General features: G+C 40.9%; 1 protein-coding gene across 7 annotated transcripts in view; it reads right to left on the reverse strand.

Moving 5' to 3' along the window:
• Window positions 1-21542, reverse strand: part of Supt3h (SPT3 homolog, SAGA and STAGA complex component) — a 353629-nt gene that overhangs the window by 93286 nt on the left and 238801 nt on the right. For all 7 annotated transcript variants that reach the window (XM_042266211.2, XM_042266210.2, XM_076557807.1 and 4 more), the window contains one exon: window positions 16100-16239. In XM_042266211.2, the coding sequence (XP_042122145.1) occupies window positions 16100-16239 (140 nt within the window). The remainder of the gene's footprint in view (window positions 1-16099; window positions 16240-21542) is intronic.

The raw sequence follows: 21542 nt of genomic DNA on the forward strand, positions 1-21542 counted from the left end.
TTAATAGTTGAGAGCATTAAGAAAACAACCTATGCTTAATCTAACGCCAAATTAAAGTTGTTTAGAGAGAAGTTCATCTTTCCTCACATAAAAGAACATTGGTGATAACCTTCAGACTTGACATAATGCTGAAGTCACCAGGGCCTCAGTCTCCTTCAGCGTCGGCTTTGACATGTCAGGCTGTGGCCTTGTCTTCGTGATTCACGGCGGCTTCCCAGTCTCCACATGCATCTTTACATCATTTATACTAACTCTGCACTGGTCATGACCAAACTCAGCTGGAGGTAGAAGAGAAACGCGGCAGCTTGTCTGTATGGTGCAACATCCAGCTACCAGTTAGGGGTTGGAATCCAGGAAGAAGAACATGGATCCTAGGCGGCAGGCAGCTGTGTCTGCCATGGTGTGTGACGGAGGAACAGATTCATTAATTTTATGTCCCAACTCCCTGATTTCCAGAACTAATTTTTGCATAAAGACCTGTAGTGTGTCTCAAATGAAAACACTGCTCTTCAATGTTTTAAAAATGTAAGTTTACGTATTTTTAAAGTTTGAGCAGTCTTCTCAGGAGACGAGGAAAGGGCCACAGTGGACAGACAAGTGGCATCAACACTGTCCTGACTGTAGAAGGCTGAGAAGCAGGAGTGAAGGCCCAGACATACTGGTGTTTAAGGGACAACCCAAGGAAGCTGAGTGACACAGGAAGGAACTGGAGAAACTTCAAGACTCTGCCCCTTTTCACTTACGCACATTAGCATGAACGCCACCTGGAAGGAGGAGCCATTGCCCCTGACCTGGTCTATTCAGCCCTTTACCAGATAGAAGCCTAGACAAAGCTGAAGGAAGCCCATCAACTCCAGTTTCATCCAAGGGATTTTATTTTGAGGAGAAGTCTATAAAGAAAAAGCATATATGACGGCACTCGAGACACACCTGCAGAGGACGAGACGGTCTTACACGGAGCGAACACAACTCCAGCCCAATCTACACATATTTTAAATGAACTCAGAATGTGGTGTAGTTTCACCAATAAGAAGCTTAACAAATGACGACTCTCACAGGTACCTAAGCACTTGGCCACGCTGGCTTAGGCATCGTTATATAGATGCCATCCGTGCTGAGCGGTGTCACTGAATTGTAACCACAATTGAATGCTTGCAGTGTTCTGTGCCATTAGAGAGAACAGAGTGAGTTACACGAGAAAGCCAAAGCCCTTCTGTAGGTTTTGTCTGACAGAGAATGCTTAGGTAAGTCACCTCCCGAGGCACCTGTGCCCAAGGTCTCTCTTCCTCAGCACAGCTTTAACACCCCACGGTTCTGTCTGCATCCCACATCTCAGTCCGAGAGCCTTAGGGTCATTCATGGTTATGGGTCCTAAGATTGAGATGTAAAAGATCACTCATTTCCACACTGGAAATTAGCCTCAGTTTATTTCTACCCATTCTTTGTATAGAAAGAATTGCAATTTCAATGCAATTATTAGACTCCTCAAGATTTATTTATTTTTGTTATATGTGTATGGGTGTTTTGCCCAAAAGAACGCACGTATGTAGGCATATATGTATGTATGTATGTGTGCACACCACATGTATGTAGTGCCTACTGAGGCCAGAAGAAAGCAATGAATCACCTGGAGGTGAGAACCGCAGATGGTTGCGAGGCACAGTTTGGGAGTTGGGACCTGAGCCTGGATCTCTGCAAGAGCAGTAAGTGCTCTTAAGTGCTGAGGCATCTCTCTAGCCACCCCCCCTCATCAGATTCCTAAAATCTAGGAACTACCCATTTCCAAAGTGTGATGTGAACGACCTCTCCCTGTATGACACAGGTATGTGCTGTATCACTTTCTGGACTAGTTTTCCTGTCTCTGAACTGTACCTCAGCAGTCAAGTTTCTTTTGTTCCTCCAAGTTCAAGAGGTCAGTAACATCTGTAATGCAAGAGAGTCTGTGACATTCATCTGCATTTTCAGGGCTGGAGAGAATCTCAGTGGTTAAAAGCACACTGGCTATTCTTCCAGGGGACCTGGGTTTGATTCCTTGTATCCATATAACAGCTCACAAGTGTCTATAACTCCAGTCCCAGGGGATCTGATGCTCTCTTATGGCCCCCACAGGGTGTACAACATACACATAAAAATAAATAAACAATTAAAAACAGAATCTGTATTTTCATAATAGAAAGAGAAAGGAGAGACTTCAGGTAGCATTGTAAGTGGGGAATTTAACAGAGTAGAGTCACTAACATTCTGGTTTTGCAAAGCTCCTTCTCCACATGGTCCTGCTAGAGTGAATCTGGTCCAGTGTGAGAAATATGGAAGTTCTACCAGTGAACTATGGGAAGGTATAAGCTACCTCGTGAATCACACAGAAGTCAAATCATGCACCTGCCTCTTTAAAAGTCACACTGACACTTTTTTTTTTAGCAAACAGTTGCTTTTGAGAAAAGTACATCTAGATGTTAGTATTCAATCAGACATCAACGTGAAAAAAGCGTAAAAAAAGCTTGAGATGGATGTCTGTGTCACCTAAGCATGGATGAGCAGAAGAAAAGGAGAACGCCCACAATCAATAATGTCAGATATTTGTAAAGCCTCCCACCTTTCTTCACAGCAGTGTGTGCTGAGTGATGAGGAAAAGGGAGATCATACAGTACGAGAAGAGACTTCGGCTTTCTGAAACTATAAACGCTGGGGTGCGACTTCAAGTATCTGGCATTTCAGCAGACAAGACTGAAGAAGGAGTTTAACGTGCATTTTCTGATGGTAATAAAGGCATGGTACTATGGCATGGTGACACACCCTCATATTATCTTGTTAGAAGCATATCCTATTCCACTAACTGAAGAAAAAAAAAGAAAGATAAATAAAACAAAATAATAAACAGCCCCCACTGGATTCCTCTTCAAAATAAAGCAGATCTGGTATGCCTTTGACGCTTTAGAAAACACACTCGTAGGAAAATGAAATATTTAAGCTGGCAAATGAGAATGGATTTGAGGGTTCAGTATCTTGGCTAACAGGAAAATTAAATTCAAGTCTGCAGAGAAACCAATACAGTATTTAAATATTTGCTAGAGTAGCACAGTATTTAATACATTTAAAGAAACATTTTTCTTGAAATGTGGTATAGTTCTTGTAAAAAATATTTTTTTCCCCAGGAGAAAGAACTTGATGGAAACACATTTCACTTTCTTCATATTCTGTGGACCTCAGTGGGAGTTTATACTTATGTTCACAAGTCATGTTCCTTTAAGTCTAAGATAGCTATATCCCACCCCTTGTAACTGTTTAAGGTAAATTACATTTATAATAGCAAAGCCATTATTGAAGTAAAGCACCTAGAGTTGCAACATCAATACAGTGTGTGTGTGTGTGTGTGTGTGTGTGTGTGTGTGTGTGTGTGTGTGTGCAGGCTTGAGTACTATATGTGGTGAACAGAAGAGGGATCTGGTACGGTATGCAGCTCAGGCACTGTCTCCCTCACTGTCTCCGCCCATGCAAGCTTATCCTGCTGAGGTCACAGCCCCTGAGGTCACAGAGGTCCAGCATGACCTTGCCTTCTAGCCACAATGCCAGGTCACACAGCGGCCACTTGCTGAGATTTGAGACTGAAAATGCAGAGGTAGCCTGCTTCTCTCAAGGTGGTGACACTAACCATGTGAACTGCTTGTGGTAGGTTATCTAGCCTCCAGGTAAAACAACAAAAACATACAGCTCACTAGGGTAAACAACATGAAGCCAACAGAGAGCAAAGTGTCAACACAATTATTTCCTTGATGTTTCAGACCCCAAGGCTCAGCACCTCCATTTCCATCTTTAGGGTGCATAGAAGCCACAAATCTTCCAACATGAGAAATTAGTCTCTGGAATTAAGAACTATTCTAAACAACGTACCAAATAATGCATCTCCGAGAGACAGGAGAATACTTAATTGAAGCTTACCCATGGTGCTTATGCTTGCACAGTCTGTGTACCAGTCACAAAGGTAATGTCTATCAACATTATCTACATCAGTATCCTGAAAAACATGATGTATTTTACATATGTAACGAATATTGTATTACTTTGTGGTAGTACAACTGACATATATCTTTTAATTAGCACACAATAACTGCCATCTGGACACTGTCAGAACCCTGAATATAAATTATACAAACACTTAAATATAATGGCCAAGTTCTTTACTCAGGAGGAAATCTGATCTTTTTAAATAACCTTATAAGCATATCAGCTAGAAGCGCCAGATTTTACTTAATAAAATCATCTCTAATTCCAGATGTGTTCTATTTCTGAATAAAATAAGCTTGATAATAGATTTTAGAGTGGGCATGCAGTTATATCTCTTTGAAGATCTATGATCAGAAAGATTTAAAAATTATAATACAGAATCCTCTGGTTCAGAAATGCATTGTATCCTAAATGTTTATTAAAGTCAGGATGTATCTTCCCATACACTGCCTTTAATCTACCTAATCCATAAAAAGCTATTCCGCCTAGATGCACTCAGATTGTACCTAGTGTATATAGGCATGGGAAAGACCAGAATTAATTAATTAAGAAAATTTTGGTGCTGGAGAGATAGCTCAGTTTAAGTGTCCCCAAAACAATCACAGGGACCCACGCTCCAATCTCTGAACACATAGAAAATCAGCACTCTTCCTGAGGTGCACATGGCTATAATCCCATTGCTGGGGTGGGGAAGGGTAAAAGTGAGACCTAGTCAGATACATGTAGTTCATGGATTAGACAGTCTAAATTAGTAGTTCTCAACATGTGGGCCAGGACCCCTTCAGGGGCCACATATCAGATATCCTGCATATCACACATTTACACTAGTATTCATAACACTAGTAGAATTATAATTATGAAGTAGCAACAAAATAATTTTATGGTTGGGGGGGTCACAACATGAGGAATTATTTTAAAGGGTCACGGCATTAGGAAGGGTGTGAACCACTGCTCTAAATAAGCTTCAGGTTTAGTGAGAGATCGTATCTCAAAAATGTAAGGTGGTGAGTAACTAAGGAAGGGAGACAAGGGATGTCAGCTTCTCACCTTCACATGCATGTGCACACCCATGCATGCACAAGTGGTAGTGGTATACACACCCATACACACGAAACACAGAGGAGGGAGATAGGAAGGGAGGGAGGGAGGGAAGGAGGGAGGGAGGGAGGGAGGGAGGGAATATGAGAGAGAGAGAAATTTGTCATCTTTTGACAAGGACTAGTATTAGGCAAATTTTCTGAAAACATTGAGTTTGTCCTTGACATAGTTTCACTATTGTTGAAAGCTTTTCAATTCCCTGGTACCTATCTCTGGAATTTTCTCTGTCCCACACTGTACAAGACAACATAAAACCTAATGTTCCTTACTAGTTAAATTTCTTCAAGATGCAAAACCACTTGGTACTTCCTGTCACCAAAATTCTTTACAAAATGCCTCAGCTAATGAGTAAGAGGTAAGACATCCAAATTCATGCGAATACATAAAGTAGCAAGTAACCTTGGTCTTTCGTGTATTTTGAAAATATCTGAAGAAGATAACGTCTTTTCAACTATGGTTTTTAAGAGCTGAGGACTCGCAATAGTGAGGTTTTACATCTGTAAACCAAATATGACAAATCTACTATCACAATGTGGTTTTCTTCAGAAATTAAAGGAAATGACAAAAGAAAGTAAAATAAAGGGCAAATGTCTATGAGGTTCAAGATGAGAGAGACCCACAAATCTATATGTCTCAGATTTAACTGATGAGAGTCTGCATTCAATATACTTGATAAAAGGGAAGTGAATTAAACAACTGAAATACCTAAAAAAGGAAGGAATAAAACAGCCAGTTACATGCAAATTGTGTAGCTCTGCATGTAAAATATTCTACATAAATTAGTACAAAGGGCAATTTAAAAGGTCAATTACAAAACACTTCCGTCCCTGTAAACAAAAACAGAAACACTGCATAAATCTCCAGGCTGTTAGAAGCTGTAGAGGCAGCCCTGAGCTCTGAGAAAGTTTTGCTGTCAGAAGAGCAGTATGTTTTATCTTACAAACTCCTTGTAACTTCCTCAGTATTTAGAACTGCAATTTCTGAATAAAGAGTACACGAGGAGGGTGGGTCTTCTTAGTGTATCATATGTATTTCCAGGCAGCTTTTTCAACTTGAATTTCCATTATTCTAAGGAATTTTCTATTTCTACAAACCATGTAAACTAGATCATTCTTGGTGCAATTTAAACAAAACAGATTTTCTAGTTTAAATAAAGTATGACTCTCTTCCTCCAGATTTGATTTGGTTTTGGGGAGGTAAAATGGGAAGATAAATTTTCTTACACATGTCTCTTGTCCCCCAGAGACCATACTGCATTAAACCACCCAGTTGGCCTTTAGGCTTCATATGTAAAAGTACCCAAATATCAAATAAGTGAATAAAATGATCTACAATACTATAAGACAACAATAGAAGAATTTTAAAGATTTGATGAGTTTGAGCTGAGGGCTATCTCAAACAAAGCAAACACAGGCCACAAAGATATCATCACTTTCAAATTATATTACACATATATGAGATCACAAATATTACACTTCCTGTGCCTGGCTTCTTTCATTTAGCATGATATCTCCTAGGGCCATCATGCACTGGCTGAATTTCTTCCTCTTCCAATGATTGGATATTCTGTCTTTCTGTCTGTCTTTCTCACCACCACCCCCACTTCCTTCCCTTTTTCTCGTTTTCTTAGGCAGAGTCTTACTATGTAGCCCAGGCTGTCTTTGGAACTTCAGATCCTCCTGGGTAATGGGACTGCAGGCATTACCCAGTCCAGCAATATCACAATTTCTTTGTTTACTGGTCTGTTAAATGACAGGTTGTTTCTGTATGGTAGCTACTGTGAATCACTGCAATAAACACTGGGATAAAGTTAGAAAAGGCTTTCTAGTGTTTCTGTGGGAAATTCTGGAGTTCTGCTAGCTGTGGTACTAAATCTGAATTTTACCTTAGGTGGCAGAGACACCTAACAATGCTACTTCTTTCCATCTAAGAACACAGGCCATCTTTCCAGATATTTGTGTTCTCAGTTTCATTCAATCAATGGTGTGTGGATTTCAGTGTGTAGAGGTTTTTGTAAATGTCTGTTATCCTGGCTGCCTGTTCAGATGGGTAGATAAAGGGAACTGCAGAGTTATTCTCTAGGAAAAGGGGGCAATGTGAGTTCTTAGAGCCACTCCAGTGGCCAGGTCCCTCCCCTGAGAACCTTTCCCAGCCAGGTTCCATCCACTGTAACTTCCCTAACCTCTGGACCCTGTCTCCACCCTGCACAGGAGTGGCTGGGCCCCTCCCCCTAGGACCTCTAACTACCAGGTTTCACTCACAGAATACTCACATCCCTATCTGCTAGACCTTGTCCCCACACTACAGAGCTAAAAGTCCAATCTCTGGACATGAAATCCCACCGATCTCTACCCTGAAAAGTTCCACCCCCTTCCCAAGAAGCTCTATACAAGCCTTCTATCCTGTTCAGTTCTCTGCTGTTTCTCACCCTAGCAGAGGCAGCCACCCTCCTGGTTTTTTCCATCCCAATAAATCTCTTGTGCGAGGTTTGTTGTGTGGTGTGACTGTGTATTCCATGGCTCCCAGCTGCCAGGATACCTTTCCATCTGAGCTGCAATGCTCACAGGCAATCCTTCTGCTTCCCTGTCCCTCTCATTATCCTCCCATTGTCTTTTTCTGCATGGCTCGGAGAGGTTCTACAGATGAGAGACGCTTGTGTACGGCATGCATCTTGGTAAAGACCTATGTTCAATTACTGGGAGGAACACTGGCGACCTGGGAGAGCTTCTGTAGTTTTCTTTTAGAGTGAAAACAACCCCTTAACTACTCTGCATTCTGACTTCTGTTTTCTCCATACTCAAGAGCAGGTCAGTGAGCTCATTATCAACAATCCCTGCCTTTAACTGTTTGGGGGAACAGAGTAACTGTAAGAAAGGGAAGTAAGAGCTCATAAAATTTTAATAGAAAATGATGAAATACCAAACTGTTAATATGCAAATCCTAGTTATTGTAAATTTAAACATAATACTTACACATATCGGCATATATTAGTTAACAATGGTTTCATTATGACAGCTTCATAATTAGATCATACTCAGCCCCACTACTTTTTGCCCCTCCCTCCCCCTGACAGTCCTTCTGCACTTTCTGTTGCATGGCACAGTAACTGTATGAGTATAAAATTTTCAGGATTTTGACAACATGGCGAACACTGCCCCTTGTAACCAATCCCAAGAGCTATATTACAGTAACATGACGGAGGCAATTCATTCTCATGGTCTGTCAGTCCAGTCTACATGGTAGGTAAAGGAAAAAGTATATACTCCTTATTGCCAAATATTCAGAGTAGGTTCCTGGACAAAAATAACTGCATCACAGTGTCACTGCATCTGAAAAATAGAATCTTCTATTAAAGCTGGAATTGGTGCCCGGCATTGCCAACGATGTATTTGGGCCAGTGCAAGTCAACATGGAAGGAGTGTGGGTCAGGAAAATCTCTGACCCCTTTAGCTACGGAAACAGCATCAATAAGACTCCGGCAGGAAGCCAGGCAAACAATGACAGCCTTTCACAATAGCAAAATCGGCAAAAATTCAAAGAGCCCTAGCAAAGCAAGTTCATAGAGGCATGTACTGGTGCAGCCACAGCCTCTTACATCCCCATGTGGGCCAGGGGAGACTGGCTTTCTCGGCTCGGAAACTGTATTTTTAAAAACTGAAACCCAGATACTAGTATCAGCATAGCCCACTGTGTGGCTCGGTGTGACACATCCTCACAGTCTCATACGTCTGAATCCATGGTCTCCAAATAGTGCTGTTTAGGGATGCTGTGGCACTCTTAGGAGGTGGAGTCTAGGTGAAGTAACTGGGCCACAGAAGGATAAGTTTTCAGGGTTACAGCCTGGCTCTTTTGCAGGCAAACTCTTTGTGTCCTGTCCTACCAGCTTATTATTAGGCTGCCTCTTGTTTTCACAGCTATGGACAGCCACCACGTCTTCTGTCAGGAAACTGTGAACCCAAGCAGATCCTTACATACGTTGCTCCTCATCAGGCATTCTGTTGCAATTATGAGAAAAATAACTAATAACCTAGCTAAAAGGATAGCTATGTTATTCATCATGTATAGACAAACAATGTTTTCAGGGTTTGGATGCATGCATGCTCACAGGGAGCTCTTTTAGCAAGTTAAACTAGCCAAACACTAGTGGCTATACCAGACTTTATTACAACTTGAAATATCTGAACAGATATTGCTAGAGGACAGCATGGGTGCTAGCCCATGTGGTGTACAAGTGTATGTGAGCCCTGGGAGAGAGATGAGAAAAGGAGGAGGGTGGAAGCAGAAGATGGAAAGACTGCTTGAGCAAGATTCTTAAAGATGCATGAATACCACACTAAAAGGCTCTCCTGTAGCAAAGGAGATTGGCAGAGAGCAGTGGGCTGACTGGCTGCCACCTGCCTTTTAAACTGATGCCATGAAAAGCATCAGACAGATCCATTACCACCATGGATCACACTAATCACTACGACACTCCCAGCTGAACCTAACACGATTCGTGCTAAGTGAGGAATGTGATGGTGGCAATGGGCGGATGTCTACCGTCAGGTATGTGTGATTTATAGGAAGCAGCAGTAAGCCTGGACTGCAGGCAGGTCCTCAGCACAGATGCAAAGACAGAAGGGGGAGGCGGTTTCTGGAGCAAATAAGCAATGATTTGCTAATTCCACTACACAAACTGAGGCACTAAGACAGAAAGCTTGCCACAGAAGAGCCTTATTTTCATATTTAGAAATACTAACTTACTGAGATTAAGCTAGTGAAGATAAATAAAAGCCAGACTATATAACAACAATCTGCCCACCTACTGTGGGGAATGTGGGTCAAGGAGAAAGAATAGGGAAATATAATCCACAAAATATTCAAGGGAAAAATATGCTGGTTATTACAGTGACCACAATCTGAGAACTATAAACACTAAATGTAAATTAGTGGTAAACCTTGTGGTGTTCTTAAATTCAATGATATTTTAAAACCCTTTTCTGCCAAGGTGTTTTATAAACAAGTTGGTGGACTGATGTCTAAGAGAAGCATTTCATTTAAAAAAGATCAAATTAAAGTTACTTGAGACAGAAAATATTGGTTCTAAAAGTTGTAATTGAACAGTGTGATCATCTATGTGCTTCACAAACACACAGTGATGGAGGAGGCAGCCCAGCAGCCCAGCCCTGTGTGCATACACGTGTCCACGCAGGAGGAGGTGCTCGAAGCTGGAACACTGGTGTCTGTCCATCTTTACCCTGACACATGGCTGTTTCACTTCTGTGATCTGGGGAAGGGAGGACGAACAGCCCCCTGTGCCTGCATTTCACTGAGTTCCCCCTTTAGAAAGTACTCTTTTACTGAGACAAGGGACCTCGCTGCTGCCCTGTGTCTTCTGACTTGGATGAGGGAACAGAGTTGCACAAGCTCAGTCTCAAGGCTGCTGCCATTCATTTGGCTCCCTGGGGGTTTAGAAAAGAGGCAGGAAGGTAAATTTCACTCAGAACTGGGAAAGAGCAGTCTGGACAGCTCTGAAGGCACTGAGAGTGGGGGTGAGCTTTCCAGTCGGAACCAAGTTACCAGAGCCTCGCCTTCAGCCCAGGCATTTTTTCATTTAAAAATTATATTAATAACACCACCACCACCACCACCATCATCATCTTTTATTATTATATGTGTGTGCATGTGCATTTATGTACAATACTGTATGTGTGGAGGACAGGACAACTTGGGGGGGGGTCAGTTTTCTCCTTCCCTCATGTGTACGCTGGGGACTGAACTCAGGACCTTGGCTGACAGCAGGCACCTTTTCTGTTCAGCCATCACTCTGGCCTGCGCCCCACGTTGTTCTGACAGATACTCCACCTATAACAAAACTTAGCAGTCACTCCTGTTGTCAGTTTGTCCTTTCCAAACTGAGATTGTAACATCTTTTCAAAAAACTTTGAGTCTCTTTCGAAAAAGTCACATTGCATAGCCACATTAGAAAGCCTTTGCAGTGCCTCTAAAGAGGAGGCTTTACGTTTTTGTTACTGTGCTATGATCTCAGTTGAAGACAGCAGTCTCTCCCTCTCAGTGGGCCCGCTGTACTTGTTGCACATCTTGAGTAGTAGAATTTTTCAAAAAGCCTGTTTGGAAAACAAAAGTCTAAAAAGTCCTTTTATATGCCAATTGGTACTTAATTATATTTACCTCTATTTAAAAAAGTTTTTATTTACAGCAAATCATTCAGTATTCCTTGGGATTCCTTTTAAATGAGATTCTAAGGTCAATAGATGATGCCTTTAGTGTTTTATTTCCAAATAATGACCGTCTTGGCACCTTGCTGACATGACCCTTGTGTGTGTCCCACACTTACAACTTTAGAGGGAAGAACTGTTAACAGGCCAAGCAGGGCAAACTGAACACTGCCCTCTGCTTCTCTTTAATAAAACCTTTACAGTTTTCTATTCTTTTTATCACGTATGAAAAATTCAATGTTATCAACTTTTTCAAATCCTGCTAGAAGTGTTCTTACAAATATCACACGAAATTGCCTTACATTTATATATTACATTGGAAACAAGTAGGACATTTACAAGGCTGAGCATTTGTATCCAGAAGCGTGCAATGTTCTTCATGTTTCCTGTACTTGGGACATGGATTATATCTCTCTATGCTTCTTGCTGACATGAAGTCTGCTGCATGTAACATTTTCTTACAGACCAGACTTGTAGACTGTCTTTCTACTCATTTCCATGCTCTGGCAGTTACCAGGAAGAGCTATTTTTGTTTTAAAAATCAATATCTACCTTTATTAATTACAATGCCTTTAAATTGAATATCAAGATTTATCTAAATGAAAGTTGACATTCCATATACCTCCTGGGGATTTTTAATGCCTGCATACAGAAAGGGATTAACTTTATTGGTTAGTGTTCCCCGAACTCTGGCAAATCAAAGTGGCTTGAGTAGGAATTCTGGGATTGAATGGAACTCTGATGAAATGCTCATATCCACACGAATGTTAGATCAACTGAGATATTTCAATTGATTGAAAATTGCAGATGAGTTGTTCTAGTTCCTACGACGTCTGTATCTCTGCTGGCTTCTGTACAACCGTGATGTATGAAGGCAGGCACTGGCCATGGACAAGGAGCATTTTCTACAGACTACATCTTCATTACAGGGGCATCTTTCACTAACATCACCCCACTGTTCCATCGTGAAGCTCTTCTCCTTCAACTCTCTTTTCTACAGCTAGTGTTGTTATCTCTAGCAACTGGGTCTGTCTCATATACTTAAGATAGTTCTTCTACCTTTAAACACATCAAGTAAAATACATCCTAGTCCTACAAATATAACAGATAGATATAAACATAATACATATATATGCATAAATAAACATGCATGCATTTCTACATACAGACTAGAAATATAGATAGCTTTCTAGGATGAAGATATATATATATCTGTCTTTCTCCCGACCATTCTGAAGACTGAACCCAAGGCCTTGACATACACAAGGCTAACTGTTGACCATGGAGTCATAACCATCACACCTATCTTCATTTCCAAACCCCAAATCCATTTGCATTAAAATAAGCATGTAGTGAAGTTTTTTTTTCTTTAATTGTTTAATTGGGGTTAGGGGTTAAATTGTCTTTATAAATGCTTACCTTACCCATACCAGTCCTTTCTCTTTTATGTTATATTTTTATTGCAGGTGTTTACAGACTCTTAGTTTTATAGAAATTTTATTTTCCTTTATAATTGAAATAAATCATGCTGGGGACTAGTAGAAAGAATACAAACAGAAGACAGAGAGCTTCTGAGCTGTCTCTAGCTCCTCAGTGAGGTTTCTAGTTGTCTTGCCATAAGAAACCACGCTATCTGAACTGAAAGCTCTTGGAGATTAGAGCTCAACATCTGAGAGTTGACTGGATAACACAGGTGATGTCTCTTATCATTCAGCCTTCAGGAGACACTGAGTTCTGTAAAACCTATGGGCAGTTCATTTCTCGTTAAGTAAATTAGGTGGCCACCTGAGATCTCATTCAATTTAAAGCTTATTCAAAAACAAAACATTTTAAGCTGCCTTATATGTATACCACATGCTTTATAACTAGATTCTATTGGATTACATCAGGAATAGAAATAGTCATGAGGGATTTCTGCACCCTAACCCACCTGGAGGGTGTTCTCTCTGGCAAGCGCTACTCACGGCTCTCCTGTGTGCCTAACATCCTTGTAGGTTAGATTAGACACAGACTGAGCTCACTCGAGTTTTCCAGCGATCATGTTTGCAGGCTCTTCCTCACCGTGGACAGAATGGCTGACTTGTTCAATGACAAACTTGAGCCTCTCAGACTCCTCCCCATGCAGAGCCCTCATGTCAGGCCGCTTTTGCTAAGAGAAACCAACTCTATCTCCAACTTTTAGGGATTCTTCCCTGGTTTCTGGTTTACTTAGCCACAACTAGCTGACTAGAAGGAAACAAGACTCAACACAGAAACCATTATCGACATTAAACCCCTCCCCTCGTTCAGAAGTGGGCTGTATTCACGGGGATGGCTGTGCTTCCTATTTCCCTCTTTGGGGCTTCACATCTCTTAAAGACACTAAGATAACTCAGAGGGGTATTTATTTATTTCCACTCATTCATTCAAGTTGGGGGGAACTTCACAGATCACATCCATGGACCTCTGCCACAGATGGCCAAATGTTGGAAATTTGGTGCTAGAGAACTAACAGGTTAATATGATTGACTATGACAAAGGTGAACCATAAAGGTAAAATGGATGTAAAATTTCAGACAGTTTCCTTATTTCTAGCTCCAAAATACTTAACAGCAATGAAGTGGATTCCAAGGAAACACAAGGCCAGGCACACACATCAGCTCAAAACCACAGCAAAGAACGTGCTTTTCACCCACCCACTGGATGCTTCCAGAATCAGCTAGGGTCCCAAGTCTTTATGTTTGTAAAAGTTTTCATTTAAAAACTGCATTTACATGAGAACTGAGAGAGAGGGTGGGAGAGAGAGAAGGAGGGAGAGAGAGAAAGAGTGAGAGCAAGCAAGAGCAAGCGAGAACGCTTGTCCCAATGCAAGGCTGTTGGTGGGTCTACACCATTTCCTCTGTTCTAGGAGAGAAGGTAGCACATGGTTTCTGCAGGCATAAGTGATGCTTAGAGGAAAATTAAATCATGGAATGATGGCGGGGCTGATTATTCTACTGCGCTTTAAAGGCAAGAGATTGCAGTCTTCGAGTCCAAAGTGGTTTCATATGGACTGCCGCAGCTGCGGTTTACTCTTGAAACTATAACCTGTCAAATTAGAAGCAGGCAAGGCCTCCGCTCTTAATGGTTCACTTTCTTTCTGCTTCTACTGTCTGCAGTTCTGTCTACAAGTCTATCGTCTTTTATTCAGTTCAACTATGTCATTTGGATGAGTACAATGTGGAAACTACTTGTCATCTTGGCAGGAGAAGATTCTAGTATGTTGCAGGCTTAAATAAACTCAATTGTGGGCTTGCTCTCTAGATAAGGCTGACTTCTGCTGTAAGTGAGTTTGCTGCTGTTTTATTACCCGGTTAACACTGTGCAATGTATGATAGTGGAAAGTAGTTCCGATGTGTGAGCTCTGGAGGGGTGTTAGCTTCCAGAGACCTGACTGACTATACCGAGTCAACTCCCTTCCAGCTCTACTCTGCTGTTAGTAGGATTACAGAATGTTCCACTCTCATTCCCTCCCTTAACTATGGAATGGCCTTCAGGCAATTTACTAGTTTAGCTGAGATCTGTCCCAACTAAATTGAAAAGTCAGGTGTTTACATATAACTCTGGTAGAGTCCTCCTTTCCTGGCTTTCTCCATGCTTGTCTCATGATATGAAATATTAGAAACCAAGGCACAAACACTTTGCTCCCTAAGCAACGCATCATAAGTGAAACCATTCCCTACAAAATCACATCCTGTTGAGGCCATAATGACTTCAGAAATACGTGTTTATCATCTGCTTTAGAAAACTTAGCATATTTTTGGCCCACGGCAAAGCTGAAGTAAAACCATTTGTAGTTGCCTCAAAGTAAGCTAACCACACTTTCCTAGGTAATTGATACCTAAGAGGATACTGCCTTCAGATCACAGCCCAGGATCTAGGCATGCTAATTCTTTAAAGAAGGTTGTTAAATTTACAATGCATGGATGTCAACTGGGCTTCCTCCAGAACTCAACTGCAGTAATTCCCCTTTTAGCACGCATAGAGACTACAACAAAATAGGCATTTAGAAACTCCCTTGGAATTCTGGAATTACCTCTCTTGCCCAATTTAAAGAGAACGGGGAAACTGAGATTCCTTTTTGAATGTAAAAGCATAATAGTTGTAGTGAGAACTAAGAATACTACCATGTGTTTTGGAAGGCACTCAAATGAAATCAATCATTACTTTCATTTTTCCTGGAGTGTATTTAAAGAAGCAGTGATTTAAAGTATAGATAGCTAAGGTAAACAGAAGACATACAATTTTTATATTCATTGTGAAAACATGTGTAGGGAATGCAAATATGTCACTTGCTTTCTGTGACAGTGATGTAAAGCATGTAGCTTCCCTGGACACCACCTCAGCCAGTGAGGCCAACCGCAGCCGCCAACAGCAATCTGAAAGGCAGCTCTTCACTCCGTGTGCCAAGACAAAAGCACTAAGAATTACCTTTGCCCTGGAGGCAACTGGATAATTTGGAAAAAAGAAAAGTTAAGTAAATATTTAATCTAAAGTAGCCTGAATGGAATAAAACGCAATAGCAAATGTCAGATCCAGAGAAGGGAATCCTCGCCACTTCCAAAGAAGAAAATAGAGAATCAAAACTCAAGATGTTTCTCAAAGTTGAGTATGGAGGCTAAGCTTCCCTTCCCAGAGCTTGCTCCTGAGTGTGCTGTCCAGACAAAGCCGCTCATCTGGACAGTCAAGGGCAGTGGACCACAGCCTGAGATCAAGGCACTGTGCTGGGCAGTCTACTGCGTAAAACCAAGAGCATGCCATACCTCCATTCGCTCCTGTTTAACATCGTCAAGTTCGTTGTCTTCAAACATTGCCAGAAGCTCCCCTGTCTGGTCGATAGAGTTGATCAAGTCCTGAGCGATCTTCTGTCTCTTGTTTGTACTGCTGCTGCCACTCAGTTTTTCTTCATGAGGATCAGAAAAAGAGAAAAAAACAAGGCCTGAGCATGGTCCGTTAGTGGCAGCCAGCATATGTAACAAACACTGCATGTGACATTCACTCACAATCATCTTTACAGAGAAAACTCTTGCCTCTAAAACAAGTCATACAGAAATCAATCACTTCCTAATATCACAAAATAAAAGATAGAATCAAATCACATTATTAATTACCATTGTAAGTTGAATTCTTTATGAAAGGAAGAGGAGCTCTCAGGTTTGACAAAGAATACTGTTCTGTAGTACTTACAAAAGAAATAAAACACAACCAGGAAAGAGGGTGTGCTAGGCAAACATAAGCAAAGAAGGCAGAATCCACAACTATTAATTTTAGAAAAGACAGTTCATGACCAAAACTGCTACATGAGACAGCGTGAAATATTATCTAATGAAAAAGGAAGACTAACAGGCATACTCTTTTTTTTTTTCCCCCGAGACAGGGTTTCTCTGTGTAACCACCTTGGCTGTCCCTGGATCTCGGTCTGCAGCCCAGGCTGGCCTTAAACTCACAGAGATCTGCCTGCCTCTGCCTCCCGAGTGCTGGGATTAAAGGTATACGCCACCACCGCCCGGTAGGCATAATCTTTTATAGAATCAAGATAACAACAACAACAAAAATACCACAAAAGGAAACCTATTCAAAATGTAATCAATGAAAGATACTTGAATGCATTTCTTTCAAAATTTGACAATTTATGTTAGGGTCCCCCAAAATACAAGTGCTTCAGCACCCATAGAAATGGGGAGTCTATTTTCTCAAGTGGTTTTTGTCCTGAAATAAAAATTTTAATGAACACATATACTCACAGCAAGGCTGGGGAGGCAGCCGTGCGAGGCCCTGTGTCCAATGCCCAACATCAAGGGGGAAAAAGGACAGAAATACACACACCCAACAACACTGCATGTACTGCTTCCTCCAACATCCTTCTTCCCTCCCTTCCTCTCTCCCTCCTCTTTATGTTAACCCGCCAATCTCCAACTCAAGACATAACTCATGATGGCCATCCTCACATGACCACCATACATTTCTCCGTGCTCACATATTCACAATTTATTTCTGTACACAAGTGTTCTCTTCATTCCCTTTAAAAACAGGCTCTTACAGCCTGTCTTTATGAAGAGGGGTTCTTTCATCCTCTCTTCTGTCCATGTGTCCTAGCTGAGGACAGAGAAAGATCTCTCCATCTTCGTGGATAAAGCCTGATTCTTCTGAAAGGCTCCATCTATATCCTATAGTATCTACTAACTGGCTTTCAATCCATCCTCTGTTGATGGGCAGACATTTGCAATGGGGAAATGATGAAGAGGTATCTCATTCATAGGTGTGCTCTGTCCTCATGGCACAACTTTCTAAGAGTGGAAATGTTACAGACACTTCACATTTCATGAAAGCAATTCTGAAGCTGTTTTCTCCTACATTTCTTCTCAGAACTCCAGCAAACATCTGATGAATCTATTAAATACTGTAACGTTAACCCTATAATCAACAAGGGATTTCAGCATCTTCTCATGTCTGTCACTTAGCCTGACAAGACTGTTTTCCATCTGTGTTCATCTGTGCTAACAAGGACTTTTTCCTTTGGTAAACTGGAGAGCATCTTTGGTACAGAGTGATCTAAAATCTTTATAATGTCTAAAATCTTTATAATGTCATTCTTTTCAACCTTTGACTTCTCCCTACTTCCTCACAGAGTAAAGTTTCAATTTTCAAGTTTACTTTTCAGATTTACTATTTCCTTCATTTTGTTTTTTATCTTTATGCATCTAGAATTTATTTTGTATATAGTTAATACTATATCTTCACCTTTAGTGTCTTTAAAATATATGTACAGCACCATTTTTATGTTTTCCTGTTGTACTGAAATTTTGTCACAGCTCAAGCATCATGTCTTAGATTTTGTTTTTAGACTTTCCAGCCTGTGCCAGCCTTCCATACACAAAGTCCTCAATGACACCACAGGAATCATATATACACTTACTCGTATTTCATACTTTCCCAAGATACATATGGGCATTTCTTGCTCCACAGGAAAGCTAGAATATTTTTGTATGACCCCAAGAAAATATTATTGCAATTAAACCTAAAGCAGTGTGAATTCATTAATTTTGGTTGGACTGATATATTTAATGTTCCAATTCCATTGTCCATGTTTGTAGTCACTCCTAATTTTATCCACTCCTCTAGTCAATGTTAATAGGCTGCTCCCCATGGTAATTCCAAGGGCTATTTTCCTGAGTCCTCCAGGTGACTGTGCAAAGCACTGTGATACTGATCACATCATTAGGCTGCTCATGTTGATCCCCAAATATTTAGTAATATGCTTCCTAAGTAGCTAAGATGGGGGTTATTATCCATGAACAATTAAAGATTAGTGAACTAAACCCTATTAGGTAGCTACTGTTATCTCAAGTGTAAACCTTTCTGGCCAGTTTCACTTTTTTTGTTTTTAAAGTATTCTGTGGACATAGGGAAGAAACAAAAATGACTGTTGATACTCCACTCGAAGGAAATACAATCTAAGCACACGTAATCTGGCACTTTGCTGGTTGACTATTTAGTGGCTACAGGTGTGTGACACTAAACAAGTGGTATTCGACCTTTCCAGTGCTGCAACTCTTTCATGCAGTTCCTCATATAGTGGCGACCCCAACCATACACTGATTTCAGTGATACTTCCTGACTGTAAGTTTGCTACTCTTATGGATTGTAATGTCAGTATCTGATGTGCCACCCTGTGAAAGGGAAGCTCTACCCCTATGTGGGTCATGACACACAGATTGAGAACTGCTGCACTCAACAGCATGCCTTCTATAATCTTCTTTTTCTTTGCAATGTTTTAATATCAAATTCTGAGTACAATGCTAACATTATCTCTTTTAGTTTTTTTTTTTTTTCACATTTTCATATACACTCATGCAACACTTATTGGATACTGTAGGGAGCCGCCATTCTAAGATGGCGCTGGCTTCCTGGTAGCCTAGCTGTAAACAACTCCATATTTGGCTATGATGCACGAGTATGGTAATTGGCCTTATGTCCTCAGCCTATCCCGTGGCTCCCCGTGTTCGCAGTCTGGCAGGACCCAATCATAGTACGGCACATTTGCCTGATTCCCTATATAAGCAGCTGCAGTTTAGTCCTCGGGGCCCCTCACCTCCCGCTCTCCCTTAATCAAGAGGCGCTCCAATAAAGTGTGTTCTGAGAAGGATCCTCGCATGGTGGTCGTTCTTCCTCGCTGGCCGAGGAGCGCGCCGCAGGATACCTCATTTTGTAATCTAAAAATTTACTTTTGTTGACATTTGTGATTTTTATTTCTTCCTTTCTTTAACATTACTTCATCCATGTTGAAAAACTTTCCATTTCTTCTTTGTTAATTTGAAATTTTAATATATTTTTCTGTTCTATTAATGTTTGTTTTTTCCCCTCTGTATTTATATTATTAAAAGTCCTGCTTTTCTTTCCTTTTTTTGAGGTGTGTATTGCATGTGCACACGGTGCATTATGCACACATGTGCGCTGGTGTGACTCCCTGTATGTACGTGTACATGCTCAAAGCCATCAACTATCCTTCTCTACTATTCTCTGTGTGTTCCTTTGAGGTACGGTCTTATTCTAAGATAAAACTATTGGAGCTGGGGAAATGGCTCTGTAGGTAAGGTGCTAGCCACGTAGGCCTGAAGGCTTGGGTTTGGATCCCCGGAACCTACAGGCAAGCTGGAAGCAGCAGTGTAAACAAATGTAATCCCAGTGCTCAGTACAGCTCTGCCAGGAGATGGGAGGTTGAGACAGGAGACTCCAGAAATTCACAGATGAACCAGTCGAGCACATGCAACTGTGAACAAGCTGGGTTCACTGACAGGGAAAGAACTGATACCCAAGGGTGTCTTCTGACCTCCACACTTGTGCCATGGTGTAGTAGAATATTATTTTAAGGTGTGTTACTTCTGTTTATGTTGCATTTGTTTAACTCTGTGAAGCTGTGTTACTGTGCCTGTCTAAAACACCTGATGGTCTATTAAAGCACTGAATGGCTAATGGCGAGGCAGGAGAAAGGATGGGCAGGGCTGGTAGGCAGAGAGAATAAATAGGAGAAATCTGGGAGGAAAGGAAAAAGAAGTAGCTAGAGAGGGAGGATTCCATGGGCCAGCCACGCAGCTACACAGCAAGCCACAGAGTAAGAGAAAGATTTATAGAAGTAAGAGAACAGGAAAAGCCCAAAGACAAAAGGTAGACAGGATAATTTAAGTTAAGGAAAGCTGGCTAGAAATAAACCAAGCTAAGGCCAGGCGTTCATAATTAAGAATAAGAATCTGTGTGTGATTTATTTGGGAGCTGAGTGGTGGGCCCCTCAAAGGAGAAGAAACAAATGACAGCACCATGGCATGTAGGTGCCTGTACCACACACATACAAGACAAAACTATTGTTCTATTTATTAATATATTTACAAAGTTGTATGGAGCTGGGGGGACAAGTTAAGGGCACTGACATGGTAACATGAACTTTACAACTGAGCTACACTCCTAGCCAGTTTGAAAGCAAAATATAACTCAGAAAGTTACTGTAAAACGTCATAGGGGAGTCATTAAATGCTGCAGCTGGTGGTTAATACAGAGTAACAAATGAAGTTATCAGTGAGACTTAGGGAGTGAGAAAGAACTAAAATATTTTTCATTTGATTAATGATGGTTATACATACCAAATAAAGACGTCTGAAGCATTGTCAAATACAAGTACTGATTATCTGCTGTCTGCTATGAATATGTTAATAAATGTTTAGAATGATAAGTAATGCTTATCATGAAAAAAATAATTTTAGAAAAAAATCTTCATAATTATGTGCCTGCTAGTTTAAATCATGGCTTTTAACCTTTAATGAAGATAGAAGCAAATTTTAAGTCAATCTTTGTCTAAATTATGCAGCTCTAGCCAAGATATTAGTAATAAATCCATACATTATTTTTTCAGGGTAGAGGCTAGACACAGATCTTCTTCATACAGCAGTTAACTCTTTAGACAAAAGATACCAGTTGAAGCCAGAAGCTAATGAAGTCAATGCTGGAGGAAGATTCTAGAAGTGAAGTCCACACAAAAATCATAAAAGTTACTTAAAACATTATGAGATTTGTGTGTGTGTGCATGTGTGTGGGTGTGATTTTCCTTTTGATTGTATCTTGATTGTTTAGTCTAGGAGTAACCTTTGCAGAAGACAATGTCCTACTGCAACCGTAAGAGGTCTGATGGGCTGCTTTAGATGATTCCCTCAGGCA

The sequence above is a fragment of the Peromyscus maniculatus genome, chromosome 21 (genome assembly GCF_049852395.1).
Source record: "Peromyscus maniculatus bairdii isolate BWxNUB_F1_BW_parent chromosome 21, HU_Pman_BW_mat_3.1, whole genome shotgun sequence".
Taxonomy (NCBI): Eukaryota; Metazoa; Chordata; class Mammalia; order Rodentia; family Cricetidae; genus Peromyscus; species Peromyscus maniculatus.